Below are 19401 nucleotides of genomic sequence, written 5' to 3'. Positions count from 1 at the left end.
CTGGAGCTTGCATCCATTGCTCCGGGTCGTAGTCTCTGGAGCAGCTGAAAACAAGTTAACTCCCTCCTCAGTATGACATCCCTTCAAGTATTTAAACAGGGCTATATAACCTCTTAACCTTCTCTTCTCCAGACTAGACATCCCCAGCTCCCTAAATCTCTCCTCATAGGGCTTCATGGTTTCCAGACCCTTCACCATTTTGGCTGCCCTCCTTTGGACACATGGCTCCAGTTTCTCAATGTCCTTTTTAAATTGTGGTGCTTAGAACTGGACACAGTATTCCAGGTGGGACCTGACCAAAGCAGAATAGAGTGGCACTATTACTTCCTTGATCTAGATACTATTACTGAAGCAGCCTAAAATCGCATTGGCCTTGTTAGCTGCCGCATCGCACTGTTGACTCATGTTCAACTTGTGGTCTACTTGGACTCCTAGATCCCTTTCACATGTTGTCTCTTTAAGCCAGGTGTCCCGCATCCTATATCTGTGCATTTTATTTTTCTGCCCTAAGTGCAGTACTTTACATTTCTCCCTGTTGAAGTTCATTTTGTTAGCTGTGTCCCAACTTTCTAGCATATTCAGATCATTTTGAATTTTGATCCTGTCCTCTGGGGTGTTAGCTACTCCTCCTAATTTGGTGTCATCTGCAAATTTGATAAGTATGCTCCCAATTCTGTCATCCAAGTTGGTCAGATATCCTCAAAGTTCAAAACTCACTTAAAAAGCAAAACATTTAGTGCAACGGCCAGATTGCTTGCAGAGCTTCAGAAGTTACTTTTAAGTGGAATGAATATAGGCATGTGGCAGAGCCATTCATAACTGAACAGTGGTAGCCCAGAACATCATCCTACCATGGATGGCATTTGATGTACTCATTTTGATCGACACTAATGTTCTATGCTCTGCAAACTAAATTCTAATTTTTGTATTATTCCAGTGCTGCTTGATGCCCATTTGCTTCTCTTCTTAGAGCCTTTTCCTCTCTCTCTCTCTCTCTCTTTTTGCCTAATCTGAGCCTCATTTATCCAAGCTGCTTTTTAATCTACTTGGCTGAAATGAGCCATGTGATTTTGTTTACAAGCATCCATGGCATCATTGCACTTGAAATGATAACACACCAGTGATAATATTGCACTGGTCATATCCATCAGGATTAACAGCCAATGAGGCTGTGAGAATCCCAATATTGCAAAGGCAAAGAAAAAGAAGAAAAATGGTTTCAAGAAGAGTGCCAACTAAGTCATGTGACTATGTCAGAAAAAAAATTGAACAATAAGAACTTTCTGAATTTCATAGCTTTGAATCCAAAGTTTAAAGGCACTACCTTACTTTAGTTTGAACTTATTTTAGGTATAAGATTCAGCACCTTGGATAGCTCTTTTAAGGTTCAAACTAATGTCTGGAGCAGAATCATCACTCTACTGATATGGGAGCCAACAGCTTCTGCTAGTACTAAGAAAACCATTGTTAAGAAGTTATTTCTAAAAAGTCCTGAGGGAAAACAGAAAGCGGCTGTTGGAGTGCCAGGAGAAAATGGGCAGGTAAAATCTCAGGACTTCTTTCCCCTTTGTGTGGAGCCTTATCCAAGCTGGAAGTGAGCAGAAGACACAGCTGATACATGGAGCAGCCATAAGGGCAGTATTTTCCACCCAAATCTTCAAAGGGACCAGTGGCTGAAATCCATGAAGGTGCGGCAGGCACTAGTAGCAGGCATTCAACTTGGTAGGGAGACAAAGTGAACGGGGTGGAAACTTCTCCTTCCCTGTCAACTCAAGCAAAAGCAAACTGTTATAGCTTCTCCTACTTTGTGTGTTCTTCATCTTTTACATTTGTTATTTTGACAACAATCCAGTTTCTTGGCCACAGGTGTCTCAGTTTTTACCTTACATAAAAATAATTTTAGCCTCAAAATGCCTAACCCCACCCCTCCAGCACCTTACGGAGCACGGAAGCATTTTTGCCATGTTTTTAGGCAGGCCCTGAACTATTTCAGGCAGAAGAGAGAGATTTTTTTTACCAAGAAATGACTGAAAGTGACATCCTGTTCCCATTTTTGTCGGGGGGGAGTCTAAAATAGCCCAGAGGTACATAAAAATGGCAATAAATTATTTCTTATTGTGACATTTTCTTTTCCTAATGCACAAAATGTGTCCAGTTGCACATGCCTGAACCCAGGGAGTTCCACAGAGGGTTGCCTCCATATGTACATTCTGTTTATGAAGATGGGAAGCCGACCATGCCACCTGGACCAGAGTATTCTCTGTTTTAGAAGCCTATCCTTAATGTCCACACATTGATCAGAATGTCTGTAAAGGGGAACATACAATACCCATCTCATCAAGTTAGCTGGACAAGGCCAATACTGTCACAATTATATATCTAACTAAAACATGATCTCTTGGAGGGGAGTGCCCATGGCCTTCCTTGGTGCCATCCCTTCATGCGGAAAAGATGGAACAGGACAGCATGAGGGGAGGATGACTGATTGTCACCCTTCTTCTGGGGTGTCACTCAGTGTGGGCTGCACCACAGCACCTTGCCCAGTGACATGACTGTTACTAATGTTTAAGCCAATGCTATCTTCTTCTTTTTTAGGTTTGTTAAAAACTATTTTAAACCATTAAATTGATTTTATTGTAGTCTGCCTGAGATCTTGGAAACAGATATAACCATGTTAATAAGTTATAAATTAATAAATAATGTATTATTGGCTAATCTTTTTCACAATGAAGACAGTGATCAGAAGTTCTCTATATTCTATGTTTAACTTATCTCTATATTCTAAGTTAAACACTTCCTCCCCTCCTTTTAACCTTCCTATATTGTTTCCACATATTTTCAATTTTCCATATTTTCAGTTCCATCTATTTGTAGCTAATTCATTCATGCGACCTCTTCTGCCTATTTCTGTATCTCCCTCCCCTCCAGATCAGGCAATCAAAAATGAAATTAAAAGAGATAATAAAACATCAGCATGCATATTTGCTCCTATCTTATCTTTTTCATGTATTGTATTCTTTATTGTTCATTCAGCCTCATATCTTATTAAATTTTTTGACCATGCTTATACACTGAACACAATTCTTAATTGCTTAGCTGGGGAAAAATGATTTGTTTAAAGTTTATGGAAAAGTTAAAAGTAATTCAGATCCCAGTGATGCTCAAATTGTACAATATGAGGAAATAATAGTTCCTGTATATAAGATTGTGCTTCCATCACTGATAATTTGAATGTCTTCTTTGTATTTTGTATACTTGTATTTGATTAATATATGAACTTTTTTTCTGAAATAATCTTACTCTGTTAACTGCATATTTTAATTTGTTAAAAATTCTGAGGAAGACTGATTGAGGGAGAAAGAGAAATAAATCTTCTAAGACAGTTCAACTTCTGCTGATATCTAATTTTGCATTGTCAGATTGACAAATACTCTTGTCCCTTTAAATACAGTTATTTACCGATATCTGAAAACTAGTTATCTTGGCTATTATTTTTATAAGTATCTCTGTACTTTCCTGTCATTAAAAGTAGCTAACGTAGTTACTTTTGGAAAATCTGAATACAGCAGAATAAGACAAACTAGTGATTAAATCGTGTGATATTTCTTCCATGATATTAAGTAAAAGTGGGAAGCCACATTTGCATAACTACAAAAGTAACAAAAATAGTTAAACTACAAAAGGAAATTATACTTATCTATCTGACAGTCTTACTGTAGCTTAGTTATTGGACAAAGGAATTCAAAATGATTTGTACACAGTTACTTTCAAGCTCTGAAATTACACCTAATGTGCTTACCTGTGTTTATAGCAGTGTGGGCAGTGGCAGCCAGTGAATCCAACCTCAGTAGGGCAGTGAATCTCCTCTGGGTTTCAGTATGAACTTTAAAGGAAGACCGAAAGTGCTTGATCTATTTTGCAGATACAATTCAACACTTCCCTTTAAAGTTTGGATTAAAAACTGGAGTAAATTTCTGGTCTCTCTGACATACTCACAATCTGGCTCTGTCTATGGGCAAAGGTAAACTATGGATTCATGCTATGGAAATGTACTTAGACTTGGGCTTTCATGTTTTCCTTGTTATGACTTACTCTCATACAGTCAGAAGAGACTAGAAGGTATCACTTCTAGTTTCAACTAGTTTCATTATCTGCTGGGAACAAGAATCAAGGAACACAAGAGACATTGCAGACTGGGCCAGCCAGAAAAATCAGCAGTAGCAGAACATGCCACAAACCATCCTGTGCATAAAACACTGTTTGAAAACACTGAAATTCTGGACCATGCCAACCACTACTATGTCAGGATGCACAGGAAAGCCATTGAAATCCACAAACATCTGGATAATTTCAACCGGAAAGAAGAAACTCTTAAAGTGAACAAAATTTGGCTATCAGTCCTGAAGAATAGCAAAATGAGGACTCAGCAAATGCAAATGGGAAACCACTCAGAGTCAGGGGCTTTCCCAGCAGATAATGATCACCAATCATTATCTATCACTAGCAGACACTAATCCTCTTTTGCATTAGCCTCCCAGCCTGAGGCCAGCCATCAGCACAGAACAATACACATGCAAATCACTCCTGCATTCCCAGGCTCACAGTATATATACACTCACTTTTTTTCCAGGCAAGCATTCTCTGAAGATGCCAGCCACAGATGCTGGTGAAACATCAGGAAGAAACTTTTCTAGAACACGGCCACATGGCCCTAAAAACCCACAAAAAACTACAAAAGAGTTAAGCTTAGGAATTACACACAAAATACTCCAGTATCTGTCCTGATATCTATACTAATATTTTCTGTGGAGAACATGGCTGAAAAAATAACCAGTTAATCCTATGTGATGAGAAAATCCCATGATTGATCAAATTATAACTCTTAGGGCTTGTCAACATGGGTGAAAAACACCGCACTCACCCTGGCGGTGCACACAGTATATGGAGACTTATAAGGAGGATCTGTGGTGGGGTACAGACCACCAGAAAAAGGCTCCAGGGAGGTGCCTCTCTTTGTTGTGCAGGAGCGCCGCAACATACAAATTGTACGGTGCTGCTGTGCAGCAGGAAAAAAGCTCCAAAAAGCAGAGCCATTTGGAGGTGGTGCAGCTGTGATGTCATCATTATGCACGCCGTCTGTATGGCGCTGCATAACAGCGGCGCATGCACGACGTGCTAGGATTGCAGGACGTGTACATGTGCTGCCCTGAGGCAATCCTAGCACATCATGGACACGCCGCAAAGGGCACATCTGTACAGGGCCTGTGTTTTCTTGCCCTTATCCTAACATTGCCCCATGCTAAGCAAAATCAGGAAAAACGCTGGCGTTTCCCAGAAACCCCCGAGTAATCTTGGATTCATTGTGTGTTTTGACAGCTAGATATGGTCTAATTCAATCTGATCTAGTCATCCACATGCCAAGAGCCATGCCATCCTCCTTCCCCACACTAAGTAATGCAGGGAAAGGTGGTGGCCTGTTTTTAGAGCAGCCACCACTGGCACTTCCTCGTGGGCAGGAGCTCCATGTAGTGTGTCTTTGCTTCTACTGAGGTCAGAAAGAGGTACCTGTGCAATTGACAAAGAGGGAATAGAGTAACCCCTTTTGATGATCACATGGTGGGGCACTCCATTCTGATGGTGATGGAGCAAAAGTGACAATGATGGTCAGGCTCTCGCAGGGAGCTGCTTGGCCAGCAAGGCTACAGTGGCTACAGGTCAGCAGGCCTGATGTGGTGTTGGCCCAGCTGGTCCATGTGCACAAAAACATGGTGTCACACCAGATTCATTGTAGGGTATGTTATCTTTCCGAGTGTAGTCCAGGACATTATGCTCTGGACAAGCCCCAGATAAAGCACCTGGTGTAGATGCACCTTTAAATAGGTTTATCTTTAGCATAAGGTATATAGGTAAGGTTCAACCAGATAATTCAGCCAAGGAAGGGGAGACAGAAAGCACTCCATGGTTCAGTCTCACCCTCAAATATGACCCACATTGAATATCAGCAAACCTGTCCTTTGAAGTTTCACAAAAGAGAAGATTTTCTTAGTGTTTCAGCATGTCCAACATCTCTGCCTCTATGGCAGTAAGGACTGTGATCATAAGTTTTTGTAGTGTGAACGTCAACTTTTGTAGAAGTAACATTCAGTACATATGGTCCGTACGCTTACTGTTTTCTAGTCTGATACATTGCTAGAGAATTCTGTCAGGATGTACCACAAGTCAAGTACGTCAGCCCTGCAAAGCTGTGCCAAATCCACAGTGTATACCTAGTAGACCTGTTGTATTATTGTGTCATTGTATAATGATTTGTTTTAAACATAAGCAATCAGAAGTAGTGCTGTGAATATAATTTTGCATGCATGTTATGCTGTAAGAATAATATAAAATAGGATACAGTTTGGACAAAGGGAGAAAATTATTTCCTCATGGATCGTTTTGTCTTAAGGGTATAAAATGATTGTTATTGGTTACTTTTTCCCCTTCAATTTGGTGCCACGTATAGTGCTCTATGACTTGCTGAGGATTTGTTGTTTAGAATCTATATTTTGTACAATCAGGCCAAACTGCAGTAAGAAGCTTGAAAGAAAGGATGAACACCCTTCAATTTCAATGAAAGGAATGAGCCTGTCAGAAGGTTTAATTTAAAAGACTGTGATTTGGAATCAAGGGGTGTACCTTGGTAAAATGGAGCAAATCTAGTAACACCTGATTACATTTCCCCTGTTCTTGACCTGAACACAACAATGTGTTGAACCTTTTATAATAGCACTTGAAAATTTGATTGTTACTGATTTTTGTACCTGTTTATTTTATATTATGGCATGCCTGAAAAGAGTTGCTAAAAGGTTAGAGCAACTATGCTGTCAAAGATATGTTTTCACCTCATCAAGAACTGCAAGTTTGAAATATTCTTAATAGGATCTCAGAAGAATGAGTGTCCAATTAAGATTGCAATCCTTTACTAATTTTCTACTCTTGACAGTATGAGCTGTTTGACAGTGGAATATGCTGCCTTGTAGTGTGCTATAGTCTCCTTCTTTGGAAGTTTTTATACAGAGGCTGGATGGCCATCTGTTGGGGGAGCTTTGATTGTGTATTCCTGCATGGTATGGATTGGACTTGATGGCCCTTGAAGTCTCTTTCAGTTCTATGATTCTATTATTATATAATTTTACTGTGAAGCCACTTCAATTGCCATGACTTCCTCCTAAGAAATCTTGATATTTGTAGTTTTTCTTCTAAAAAATAATTAGGGGAGTGTACCAGAGAATTTCCCTAATTGTTTTTAGCAGAAAAACTGCAAATAAGAGCTAGCATGGTGTAGTGGTTTGAGCACTGGACTACAACCCTGGAGGTCTGGGTGTGATTCCTGGCTTGCCTATGGAACCCCACTGGGTGGGGTTCACACACTCTCAGCCCCAGAAAACCGCATGATAGATTCACCTGGATAGATTACAATACAAAACTCTAAAACAATTTTATGTAATATTATTGCAAGAATATAAGCATCATATGGATTTCTCCCAGCCTAATATATACTCTTTTTCAAAAAGGGTATATGGATGTGAATTGTCCAGCCTGTCAGACCAGTTTCAAATATAGTGTTATGGCTGCCAGTGAAATCATGTCAAACAAATTACTTAATGGCCCAGACTGACTGGTAGATGTTTTCTTAATGGGAGCTAATGGTTGGCAAATAGTAAGAAATCTTCCTTGAGTGTTTGTATAAGCGAGATCACCTAAATGTTGAAGATTACACATTAATCCTCTTTTCTTTAAGGTGGTTGTAGCAAAGGAAATTGTTTTTGATAAAGAAAGAAAGAAACATACAAGAGAGAGGAGGAGGAAGGAAATTGTAAGCCAGTGCTTTTCAAAGTAGTGGCCCACAGATTGTTGTTGGTCCATGAGACCTCAGCTGCCAGACCCTGGGTGTTTTCCAAAAACAAAGAAATAATTTTAGCCAATGGACACAAATATAGAGCTGTGATGCCTTAAATAAGAAGCAGAAGTATCAAGTTAATGCTTTATCATTAGAGATATCTTATTGCATGTTATTGTGTTATTAATGGTCTCCTAGGATGTAAACAGAAGCTATTGAAACAACTTCTGTCAAACACAAATATCTTTAATAATTTATTCATCTGCAGCTACACTCCACATGAGTAACACCTAGTGTAATTTATAGGTGAACTAAGCTATTTATAGATGAACCATCAAGGAAAGGACACAACTGATTGTTCTTAACGGCAATGAACCAAGTTTACTTAGGTCCAAAACACACTGCAAAAATAATCTAGTTTGAGACTGCTTTAACTCCCCTGACACAGTGCTACAGAATTCTGGGACCTGTAGTTTTGGAGACATTTAGCCTTCCCTATCAGTGATAGCACTGGTGCCACAATAAACTACAATTTGTGGAATGTTAATCTCTATCTAGAAACAGGGCATGTGCCAGTGGCTGTCCTCCTTAATCCTTGTTCTCCTTGTTCCACCATGTATGGAAATCATGTGGCCTGCCAGATGTTTTCCTCATCATCTCTTATGCTGGCTATAAGTGCTAAAACTTGCACTGCAACAAGTGGAACTGGAGGGTGTTATTATATTACAAAATGTAATGGTTCTATTAATAGTTATATTAAAAGTGTGGGGGGGGGGAGAATCCTCAATGAGTCTTAAGAGCTGGAAGTCACCATAGGGTTGTTACAAGAAATAGTTTTATAACATCTGCCTTTAGGAATGCCCCCACATATAGCTTGTTAGGTCTATTTAGTATTGATCAGCAGCATACTTTTTCCTCCAGCTGAGCTGGTCACTCACAGAAAAATCTTCTAATATTTATAAAGTGTAAAACAGAACACAAATATGCAGATTCAAGCAGCTCTTCCTGCACACTCCAGGTATAGAAGCTAAGCCTTCTTCTTGGAGATATTTTCAAGTGCAAGAAATGAAGAAAAGCAAAATGACCACATTGAACAGATTGGATAGTGTGTGACTTTGTTCATTTCACTGAACAATGAGGTTTGTAATAAAATAACATGGAGGAGGGTGCTTAAGAGTTTCTTCTATATTCTGATGGACTAGACCACCATGTCAAACTCATGGCAAGCGTGGCACACAAAGACCCTCTGTTGGCATGCGAGGCCACCAGTGAAAGAGGGAGGGAGAGGAGGGGGAGAAGGAAGTGGTGGCAGAGCTGGTGGTTCCATGCCACCAGCTGCCTGCCCATTGGTAAGAGCTAGGAGGGAGGGAGGAAGAGGAGGAGGAAGAGGAAGCAGCGGCTCCATGCCTCCAGCCACCCGCCTGCCCACCGCTGGTGATAACCAGGAGGGAAGAAGAGAAAGAGAGAGAAGAGTAGAAGGAAGAGGAAGTGGCAGTGATGGTGGTAGTCCCATGCTGCAAGCCACTCACTCTGCTCACTGCCGGTGAGAGCCGGGAGGGAGGGAGGGAGGGAGGGAGGGAGGAAAAAAAGCAGGAGGAAGAGGAAGTGGCGGCAGAGGTGCCCCTTGCCTCCAGTGACTCACCTGCTGCTGGTGTGGGGAGGGAGGGAGGGAGGGACAGGGGAGGAGGAGGAGGCAAGAGGAAGAGGAGGAGAAAGAAGTGGTGGTGGTGTGCCAATTCATCAGAGGGGGGATTCACTATTGCTAGCCTGAGGCTGAGAGTTTGTGTCGTGTGTGTGTGTGTGTGCGTGTGTGTGCGTGCGCGCACGTGCATGCCTTCAAATCATCCTGGTGACCCTAAGGTGAAACTATCATGGAGTTTTCTTGGCAAGTTTTGTCATGGGGAGGGTTGCTATTGCTAGCCTGAGGCTGAGACAGTGTGCTTTGGGTTTCTTTCATGGAAATCCTGCCCCTGGGAGTCCTCCCCTGCACCGGGTTATACCCGGTGCAGGAATGCTACTGAGTTTGGGCACCTGGTCTCTAAATGTTTTGCCATCACTGGACTAGATCATGTGGGAAAATCTTTGAAGTATCAGGTTATAGAAAAATTTGGCTTCAAAGACCTCTTCATCTTTTCTCTCCTTGCTACTTCTATCTCATGGCTTCTCAGGATACTTGCTTCATCATCGTTGTCTGGCAGGAGGGAGCAGAAGGGGCCCTCAATCTTGCCATTCTACCTCTCCCATAAAAAGACAGAGCAGGACTGGAACATCTATTGTAGGAGTCTACCAACATATAACCAGTCTAGACCTTCTAGACAGAGAAGGATATAAGAACAGCTCAGGAAAAATTATTTGGTAATGTTAGCTTGGGGCTTTTTGGGATTTGTAGTCCAAAAATCAACGTTTTCCATGCTCTGCATCTTGTACCTTTTCCATATTCTTCTGTTTCCTATTGCATCCTTTTAATTATGACTTCTTAAATCATGCAACTGAACAGGGATATTGGTGTAGCATGACTGAACCAAATGCATTCATTTCCCACAATATCCAGTTGCAACACTTCACATGTCATTGCTTCAAAGTATTATTTTCATTAGAGCTTTCACTTTTTCCCTATTCACAAGAAAGTTATTAATACCATGGACTGAAAAATGTAATTGTTTTAAGCAAAGTGCAATTGCTCTGAACTAATGACTTCAGTCTATCACGTATAAAGTCTAAGCTTTTGCTGCAAACCGCAGCAATCTTGGCAGTTCTTTATTTAATAGTAACATGAAGGAATAAACGATAGTAAGTACATTTTGCAAAACAATGTTACCATTATTGATACCTTGCAATAGCCACAAGAATATGCATGCAGAACTCTGAAACAGAATGTCAATTATTGCTTGGCAACAACCTCTAAATCATTAAAAAGAAAATACAACCTGGAGAGCCTCCAATGGAATCTGTAGAAGAAACCTGAAACAAGTTTCAAGGTGCTCAGTTTTATTTCTAATAAAATAACTATCTTTTGACCATCTTGAAACGTCTCTCTAGATTTTTCTGTGTAAACTCCTTTTAGCAACTATTTGTATTAAATGCCAGGGATTATCACCAAAATGTGTGAACATAGGCAACATTTTAAAATAGTCTCTCATTTTAACAAAATGTGTTCTTGATCACATTTCCAAAATTAGAACCATAGTTTAATTTGATCAATATCATTTAAAAAAAATCTTTATAGGATTTTGTTATGGTGTTTTGGGGGAGAGGGGGTTGGCAATCTTATGTAACCATAATCCTTTGCCCTTTAAATCCAACTCTCTGTACACTTTCCTGCAGACCAGTTAAGTGTCTGACGTTTACAGCTCTTGGGTTAATAAAGCAAAAATTTATGGGCACCAGCTGGTATGGAAAGAATGGTCATGAGCAAAGAAGCATTTTCCCTGACTCTTCATATTATTCAGTTTAGAAATAGTCACATGGCATTCTCTGAACAGTTGTGAATGGTTTTTATTTCCTCACCTGTTTGAAAACTACAGTATTGTTACTGTATCTCCAGTGATTATATCACATACACGATATGACCAGCTTTGTGACATAATAGGCACTGAGGAATTTCTTACAAATATTTTGTTAAAGTCTGTAGTATGTATAGGGGGAAAGGAACCAAACATTTGAAGAAAAGATAAAATCAATTATTTGTATACAACTTTGCCTTTTAAATCAATCAAGTGGAGAAATCAATTCAGGATTTAAATATGATTCAAAATACAAAATAACTGTGTTGCCAAAAATATTGCTCTTAATGATAAGTTAATGAATGGTGGACCAAAAGAAGATAAAAGAAGATACACTATCTACATTTACCTACTCTGATCCCAGTTGGCTGCAAAGAGCAGAAGTATCTTCCTGCCATAATGATCACGATTTTCCAGCACTCCTGGGAATCCATCAATCAGGGCTCGCTTGATGCCTGGATCATCAGCCTTGAAATTTTTGAACATATCTAGATTCAATTGACGGTACTGGAAGTATTGAGCCAGTAACCTGAAGGCATCTGTTTGGTGAAACTTTCTGGCTCGAAGAAATCTCAAGATGAAGGCATCATCTGTACGTAAAAATCCAATGTCAGGCCTTGTGATGATCATGTCCCTGACTTGTTGGATATCCTGGTGTAAAACATCTGGGTTTTCATTGAGTTCCAGACGGGCTTTCTCTATAGTCTCTGGACTGAGTCCAGCATGTAAATGGGTCATCTTTACAAAAGTCTTTTCCAAATCCTTAATTTCAGAAAATTAATTACATGAAATGTTGATCCCATTCAGCTAACATCCATTCAAGGGCAGTTAACTGTTGCATTGCCCTGCATATCCACAAATGGAGCTCTCACACTTGATTAATATACCTTCATCTCCATCCAAGGAAATACATTTCTTTTAGCATTGTTCTCTGAAAAACAAACACAGGGTTTTTTTTTAAATTTATGACTGTAATCAGCTCATTTCCAAGCATTTTATTTTGTCTTTTTATTGCTAATGCAGATATGATTAAAATTTAAAGACAAAAAAATCAACCGTTTTAGAATGGTACAGTACTTAGTATAATGCCATCACTATATATATTAATTGTGGAAGAGAAGCATTGTGAAAACAGCTTGGTGAATTTATAATTGAACTGAGTGTTTAGCAACACTGCTATTGCATAGATTTAACATTATATTACTATTCCATTATATTACAATTCCTTACTTAATTAGGATGGAAAAAATAATGGAAGACACTGAGAGTTTGATCAAGACATTTCTAGACAAAGAAAGGAAGATCCCTTTTAGGTAGCCTAAAGAGACAAGATAGTTTATTGCATTTTTAAATAAGCCGACTTACCTCTTCCATTTTAAAGTCGAATGTGGGATGCAGCCAGGTATTATCACACAGAAAATGCTGCTGCTGCTGCTGCTGCCCACCTGAATCCTGCCTAAAACCTGGCTAGATGCCATGCTCAGATTGATTTTCAAAGTCGGGAAGCATCAGCATCAGTGGCATTTTCTGTGTGATAATACCCAGCTGCATCCCATATTTGACTTTAAAAATGGAAGAGGTAAGGTGGCTTATTTAAAAATGCAATAAGCTCCAAGGGTAATAATAATGGCTGTCCCTTTCTCTTTAAATGAAACTCCATTCCTGACAAGACCACAGTTACCTGTACTACAAATTTCACTGACCAAACATACAAGTCATTGCACAACCAGCGGTTGGACTTCTTTGTCAATAGCCATAATCACAAAAGAAACTCTGGTAAGATTCAGTCTGGTACAATGGCTATATTGCCAAATCTGAAATTGGTGACTGTTCACACTACACAGTTGTAGCACTATGTTTCTTATCTAACAGCCATGGTTACAGTGATGTAGCCAAGGGGGGGGTCCAGACCCCGCCCTTCCGTTAATTAATGTAAAAATAATATCAACCAAACCTAATCTAATCACAAAATATATGGTGGCACTTAGTCTGGACCCTACCTTCCCAAAATCCTGGCTACGTTCCGGGTTCCATCCTATGAAATTCTGGGATTGTCATCTCAGGGAGAGGTACTTAGACTTTTCAGCAACAGAGTTCAAGAGCCCAATCAAACTACAAACCCCAGGAGGTTGCCCTGACAATTAAAATAGAACCATAGTGCTATAACTGTTCATTGTGTTGAGCGAGAAAGGCCCCTGGGTGAAAATCCCTTTTGACCTCCACCCGACTCCACTCCACTCCAAGTTTCTGCTGCATTCCTTGATCTGGTATATGACCTTCTTGTAGCACTAAACAACAACTCTTTTTGCAACATTCCAAAGATTCAAAGTCACCATTCCCATCTGATTAGTTTTATTTTAAGCAATGGCATGTTTTGCAAGTCTTCATTTTATCTGTCATCAGTTTAACATTCTCTCATCAGATTAGCAATCCTTCAAAAATGCCATTCACATCAGGAGGATTTGTAGTTATTTTTAAAGGTATAATTCCCTCTCTAGAAGTATTTTTCACTGAGGATATAACTTTCATTTAATGGCTTCATCCACTTCAAGGTGACACAGTACGTGTGTGAATCAGAGTATCATTCATTGCTAGCATTATTATTTCATCCTCTTGTTCATTTCAGAACTGAGCAAAGAATCCCATGCCATCAGCAACCTACTGGCACTATTTAAGGTCTTTATGCTAGGGGATCACAGTACATAACCACTGTTTACAATGCATTGTCTTCTCTACTGTAAAGTTAATTGTTTAACTGGAGAAGATTAAGGTACATCTACACAGGAGTAATTTTCTGTGATCATTTGTACTCATTAACCTATCCTGATTGTCACGAAGAAACAAGCTTCTTTGTGAGCTCATCACATAGCTCACAGGAGAAAAGATTACAGTGATGATCATTGTCATCGTCATCTTTTATATCTCACCTTTTCCCAAGAAGGCATCATACACAAGAAAAAGATCATTAAAAGGTCAACATTAAAACTGAATTAAACTATTGTTGTTGTGCGCCTCCAAGCTGTTGTTTTTTAAACTTACAGTGACCTTAAGGTGAACGTATCATAGAGTATTCTTGGCAAGTTTCTTCAGAGGGTGTTTTTGTTGCAGTCTTATGAAGTTTAGAGAATGTGACTTGCCCAAGGCACCCAGTGGGGCTTTATGCTCGAGCAGGGAATCAAAATATCCAGAGTTGTAGTCCAACACTCGAACCACTAAAACCTGCTGGCTGTCTTAACCATTAACCATATTAAAAACATACACTCTTTTAAAAAGATTTGAAAAAGTTTATTATTTTATTTTATTTTATTTTATTTATGGTATTTATACCCTGCCCTTCAGCCCTAAAGGCTATCAATAAACAATACAATTCAAAAACAATACAGTATATTGTTTCTGGTAAAAGTGTTAAATTCTAAAAGTCTGTATGAATAATAATAATAATAATGCCTTTATCTGCTGATGGAAGGATACAAAGAAAGAACCATTCTAACCTCCCTTGGGAGAGATTGCCAACATCTCATATTTCCCCAAACTGTACCAGTGAAGGTGGTGGGACTGACAGACGGGTCTCTCCTGGGCAACTCTGAGCAGGCTCATAGCGGTCTGTCAGATAGTCTGGGGCCTTTTTCCCACTATGGTTTAAACCGGATCGTGATTCCAAATGATCCAGTTTAAACCACCATGGTTCCCACTTAATTCAAATTACTGAAGCAATTCAGAAAGGGGGAGGCATGGTTTTTACCCATTTTTACCCATTTAAGCCACGTCAAAAAGACTCTGGTAAAATGGGGTGTTTTGGGGTTGAATCGATTCATTTGGAAATCGATTCAGCCCAAGTGGGAACCAGGCGGATTTGAATTGGATTCAAATCTGCCTTGGTTCCTAGTGGCAGCAGCTTCCCTGGCCTCTCCTCTGCCCCCGGTATGGTAGGAAGGATGAAGGAAGGCATAGCGGGGAAGCCACGGCTGTTGCTTCCTGCACCGATTCTTGAAACTGGCGCAAACATAGTGGAAACTACTCTGTTTGCTGAACCAGTTTCAGGAATCAGTTCAGGAATCGAATCAAGAGGTAAGTGGGAATTAGGCCTGGATCTAAACCTAAGTGAAGTAGGGGACTTTCCTTTGCAGACACACAGGCAGCTGATCCAGCAATCAACATACACAGGGACTCCTTTACACTCACTGAATGCCCACTCACAAGAATTTCTCAAATCATTTCAGGGCAGGGAGCAAAAGGGATTGGTACTCTATGCCGAAACAAATGTTCAGGTCCATACATGCATTCATGCACATAGAAGGGGGGGGGAGTGCAGTGCAGCTCACACGGAACTAGAATACATTTATTTTTCTGATGCAAAATATGAAGACTTCTTGAGAAATTCAGTGTTCTCTTCCTACATAGGAGCCTGTGGCTTCACAAAGGAAGGAGACATGCTGGATCCCAAGGAAACATCTTCTTTGAATTGCAAATGGACATTACATTTCTTTGACTTTGAAAATCTACCAGTGACCGCATGGCCAAAGGGGGAGGTGCCACCTCAAGGTGAAGCCAGATTAACAGCAAATATCAAGAAAATGTAGAAGAGGGCTAGCATCTCCAAACCTAGGAAATATCACATTGTAGGTAACAATGTTATTTTTAATGTGTTACTTCTGCAGCATAATGAGAGTACAGTATTACATGAAAATTACAAAGGGGGAAGTGACAACTGGTAGCAGCAGTCCTTTTTGCAGCAATGTTTTACCTTTTCTCTTTACTTTGTAGAGCCATTTTGAGTGTGTCATCCTCCCCCTAGTTTTTAGATCATTTTCTTACATTTTCGCATGTTCACTTTCATTCCTTAATCAATTCAGTACTAACTCTTTCCTAAATGATATTGACATTAAAAAAACTATCTGAAGGAATTCTTGTTTCAGGAAATACTGTAACCACTGAAGAAATAATGCAAATTATCTATAATCTAAAAAATTGGAAGTCTCCTTAAGTGAATGGTCTTGGAAGTTTTTTTAAATACAAGTTTTGAAAATGAATTAATGTCCTTTATGTGCTCATTGTTAAGTTCTATTATGGAGGCCTTGCCTCTTCTGAATTCTTGGAAGATATCCAAAATTGTAGTGATCTTGAAACCTGACAAGACCTGGAGATGGTTGAATCTTCCCATCCTATTTCCCTGTTAAACCAGCATAATAAAATATTCACAGCAATATTAGCCAAACAACTAAGTAAAATAATTAATTATCATATTGTTCCAGATCAATTTGAATTCCTTAAAGATGACCTATATTAAAGATCCAGTCAGACACCTTTTCAATGTCATTCATTATGGTTCTAAAAGTAAAAACAGATATTTTGTAATCACATCCTTTTATATTGAAAAAGCATTGAACAAATTCAAATGGACTTACTTATTTAAAGTTTGTGCAGAGATGAACATATCTGACACATTTTTAAAAAAACCTGTATGTCCACTGTATAGCTCTCAGAAAGCTAGAATTTGTCCAGGAGATATTCATTCTCCACCTGTTACTATTCAATATCATACTTGAAAAGTTCCTGCTCTTTTATATCTCAAATTTCATAAACAGATCTTACTGCATTCCTATGTCTAGCAGCAAGATTAGAAATAATCTCAAAATGGAAAGGGTTGTCATTAGATCAGTGGTGTACATGTATCTGGAGCATTTTGCTTATGGAAAAATTAACCACACAAGTAAAAATTCTTAAAATGTAAATTATCAGATAATTTTAATGGTATTTGGTTTTCATATTTTGACTTTGCCAACAATCATTCTGATATTGTTTGTCTTCTGAGGTCCCACACAAATTTGTGGGGTGGTGTATTCTCTATCCCTATATGAAAAAAGCAGGGCATATTATGGCTTATACCTTTGTTATAGTCAGTTTTTAGAAAAATTACTAATTTTAAGACTATATATGATGCATTTTTCTTTTTTACTAAATGATATAATTGCTGATGTAGGGGCTGTTTTAATAATAAATTTACTTTAAAAACCATTTTTTAAAAAAGTTTTTTAAAAAAAATATAGAACTATGTCCAGTCATAGCTTTTGAATGCATCTCCCTGGTGCATGTCAGGTTTCTCTTTCATAGCATATCATATGCATTTATTATAGCAAATAGTAACACTGGCATAACCATGCTGAAACCCATGTCTCAAAGTGCATCCTAGCTCTCAGATGGGTCATTGAAGTTCACAGTGCCAGTTGAGAGAGTGATGTTATTGCAGGAATACTATTGGCTGATATCTTTTATTTACTCAGATGATTCCCTTACCCTTACACTTCCTTTCCCTTTATTGTACAATAGCAATGACAACAGATACATAATGGTGGGCTTTTTTAAGCCGTGTGTAAAATGAGTAATGGAAGATGAGTCCTAATAGCCGCTCTGAGTCCCAGTCCTGGGGAAAGAGTGGGAAATAAATAAATAAATTCTAAAACTGGATTATAGAGCCAGCCAGCCTTATCATTAGGAAGAGTGATGCAGCCTGTGTCTCAGGTGGCAAATGCTGAGGAACAGCAGATCTTTGGCTGTTCCTCCTGAGTTCCCTGGCCATTTCCCTGTGCTGTATGTTTTGCATGGCATGTCCTAAACTGGCCTGTCACATTCAGGAGTGGTGGGGGATGCTATTCCATTGCCAGTATACATGTCCTTTGTGAATACTCTTATGAGCTGTTTGAGCTGTCTTGGATGGTAGTGGTCTCTCCTTCATTGGAAATCTGCGGTTAATTAGAGATCTTTAAACATCCCTTGGGAGTGTTCCAGTTCTGTGTTCATGCATTGCAGGGGCTTTTATAATCCTTTCCAACTCTATGATTCATGAATTTGTTGCCAGTATCTTGTCCTTCCCAACAGGGAGAAAAATGTTGGGGACCTTATTTTAAATATTGCATTAGCTGCAGTTTAATGAAATCATGTCCATATTGGATTATTTTATCAGTCAGTTTTGTCTTGCTGTAATGAAAGTGCTTTTGTCATTTAGAAGATCTCTGACATGCACATCTGCCAAGTGACAGGAGATGTATAGTCCAGCGCTGGAAATGGGGAAGATGAGAGTTTATACAATGCAGTAGAAGAGGTGATAATTGTGTATATCTAAGGTTGTGTAAATCATTTTCCTTTCTGACAATGCCAAATACCAGATTGATATGTACCAGTGTATCACTAAATGAAACAATGTCTGAGCAACTGAATGATATTGACTTCTGTGAAATATATTTCGAGACAGGACTGTTCAGGTTTACAGTTATTCTGAAACAGCTCACCTTACATGTATAAAATTTAGTAACTACACCATAATGCTATTAGGGGGAAACAGCTCATTCTATTGTACATGCTGGTGCATAATTCATTTTTACAAGCCTTCTTTCATACTAACATCTGGTTTTAAAGCAATATGTAGGCAACCAGAATAATCAATATTGCTTTAAACAGCAGGGCTGTTTCCTGAAAGCATTACTAGGTGTTAACTACTATTGCTCCATTGAGATATGCTTACCTAGCCACTGAAGAGTTGCCTGCCATAGTGCTTTCATTTGTAAACATGCCTCTCATGCCCAGTTTGTTGTTGCTCATATAAATGCCTTCTGAGAATGCATATTGTATTTCAATGGTTTCATTCTGGTCCACTCAGTTCCCAGGGGCCATGCATGGAATAATCCCCATAAGACAAAATAGATACTGATATCTCTCATTCTTCCCATTGTACAGACATAAGAGTCCATGAGTAGACAACATGACAAGAGCATTAATGTGGTTATGAGTTACAAAGCGTATGGACACCATAGCACAAGCATTTATGAGTAGATACCGTAAGAGGCATCAAATTATGGAGGAAAGGAAATGTTGTTAGACTCCAGTTCTCACCATTTTTAGCTGTCATCACTCATTGCTAACCAATGGTGAGGGATAATGGAAACTGCAGTCCAACAGCACATGAACAGCTACACACCTCCCATCCCTGGAGCAGAGGATGAAGTTCTGTATATAAACAGAGAA

At 39.2% G+C, this 19401-nt stretch overlaps 1 protein-coding gene across 1 annotated transcript in view; it reads right to left on the bottom strand.

Annotated features, from left to right (window-relative positions):
* Positions 1-19401, bottom strand: part of CLVS1 (clavesin 1) — a 95174-nt gene that overhangs the window by 68826 nt on the left and 6947 nt on the right. The window contains exon 2 of the mRNA XM_042463729.1: positions 11732-12313. Coding sequence (XP_042319663.1) covers positions 11732-12120 — 389 coding nt within the window. The 5' untranslated portion in view covers positions 12121-12313. The remainder of the gene's footprint in view (positions 1-11731; positions 12314-19401) is intronic.

The sequence above is a fragment of the Sceloporus undulatus genome, chromosome 4, assembly GCF_019175285.1.
Source record: "Sceloporus undulatus isolate JIND9_A2432 ecotype Alabama chromosome 4, SceUnd_v1.1, whole genome shotgun sequence".
NCBI lineage: Eukaryota > Metazoa > Chordata > Lepidosauria > Squamata > Phrynosomatidae > Sceloporus > Sceloporus undulatus.
This window is presented reverse-complemented; position numbering and strand designations above follow the sequence as displayed.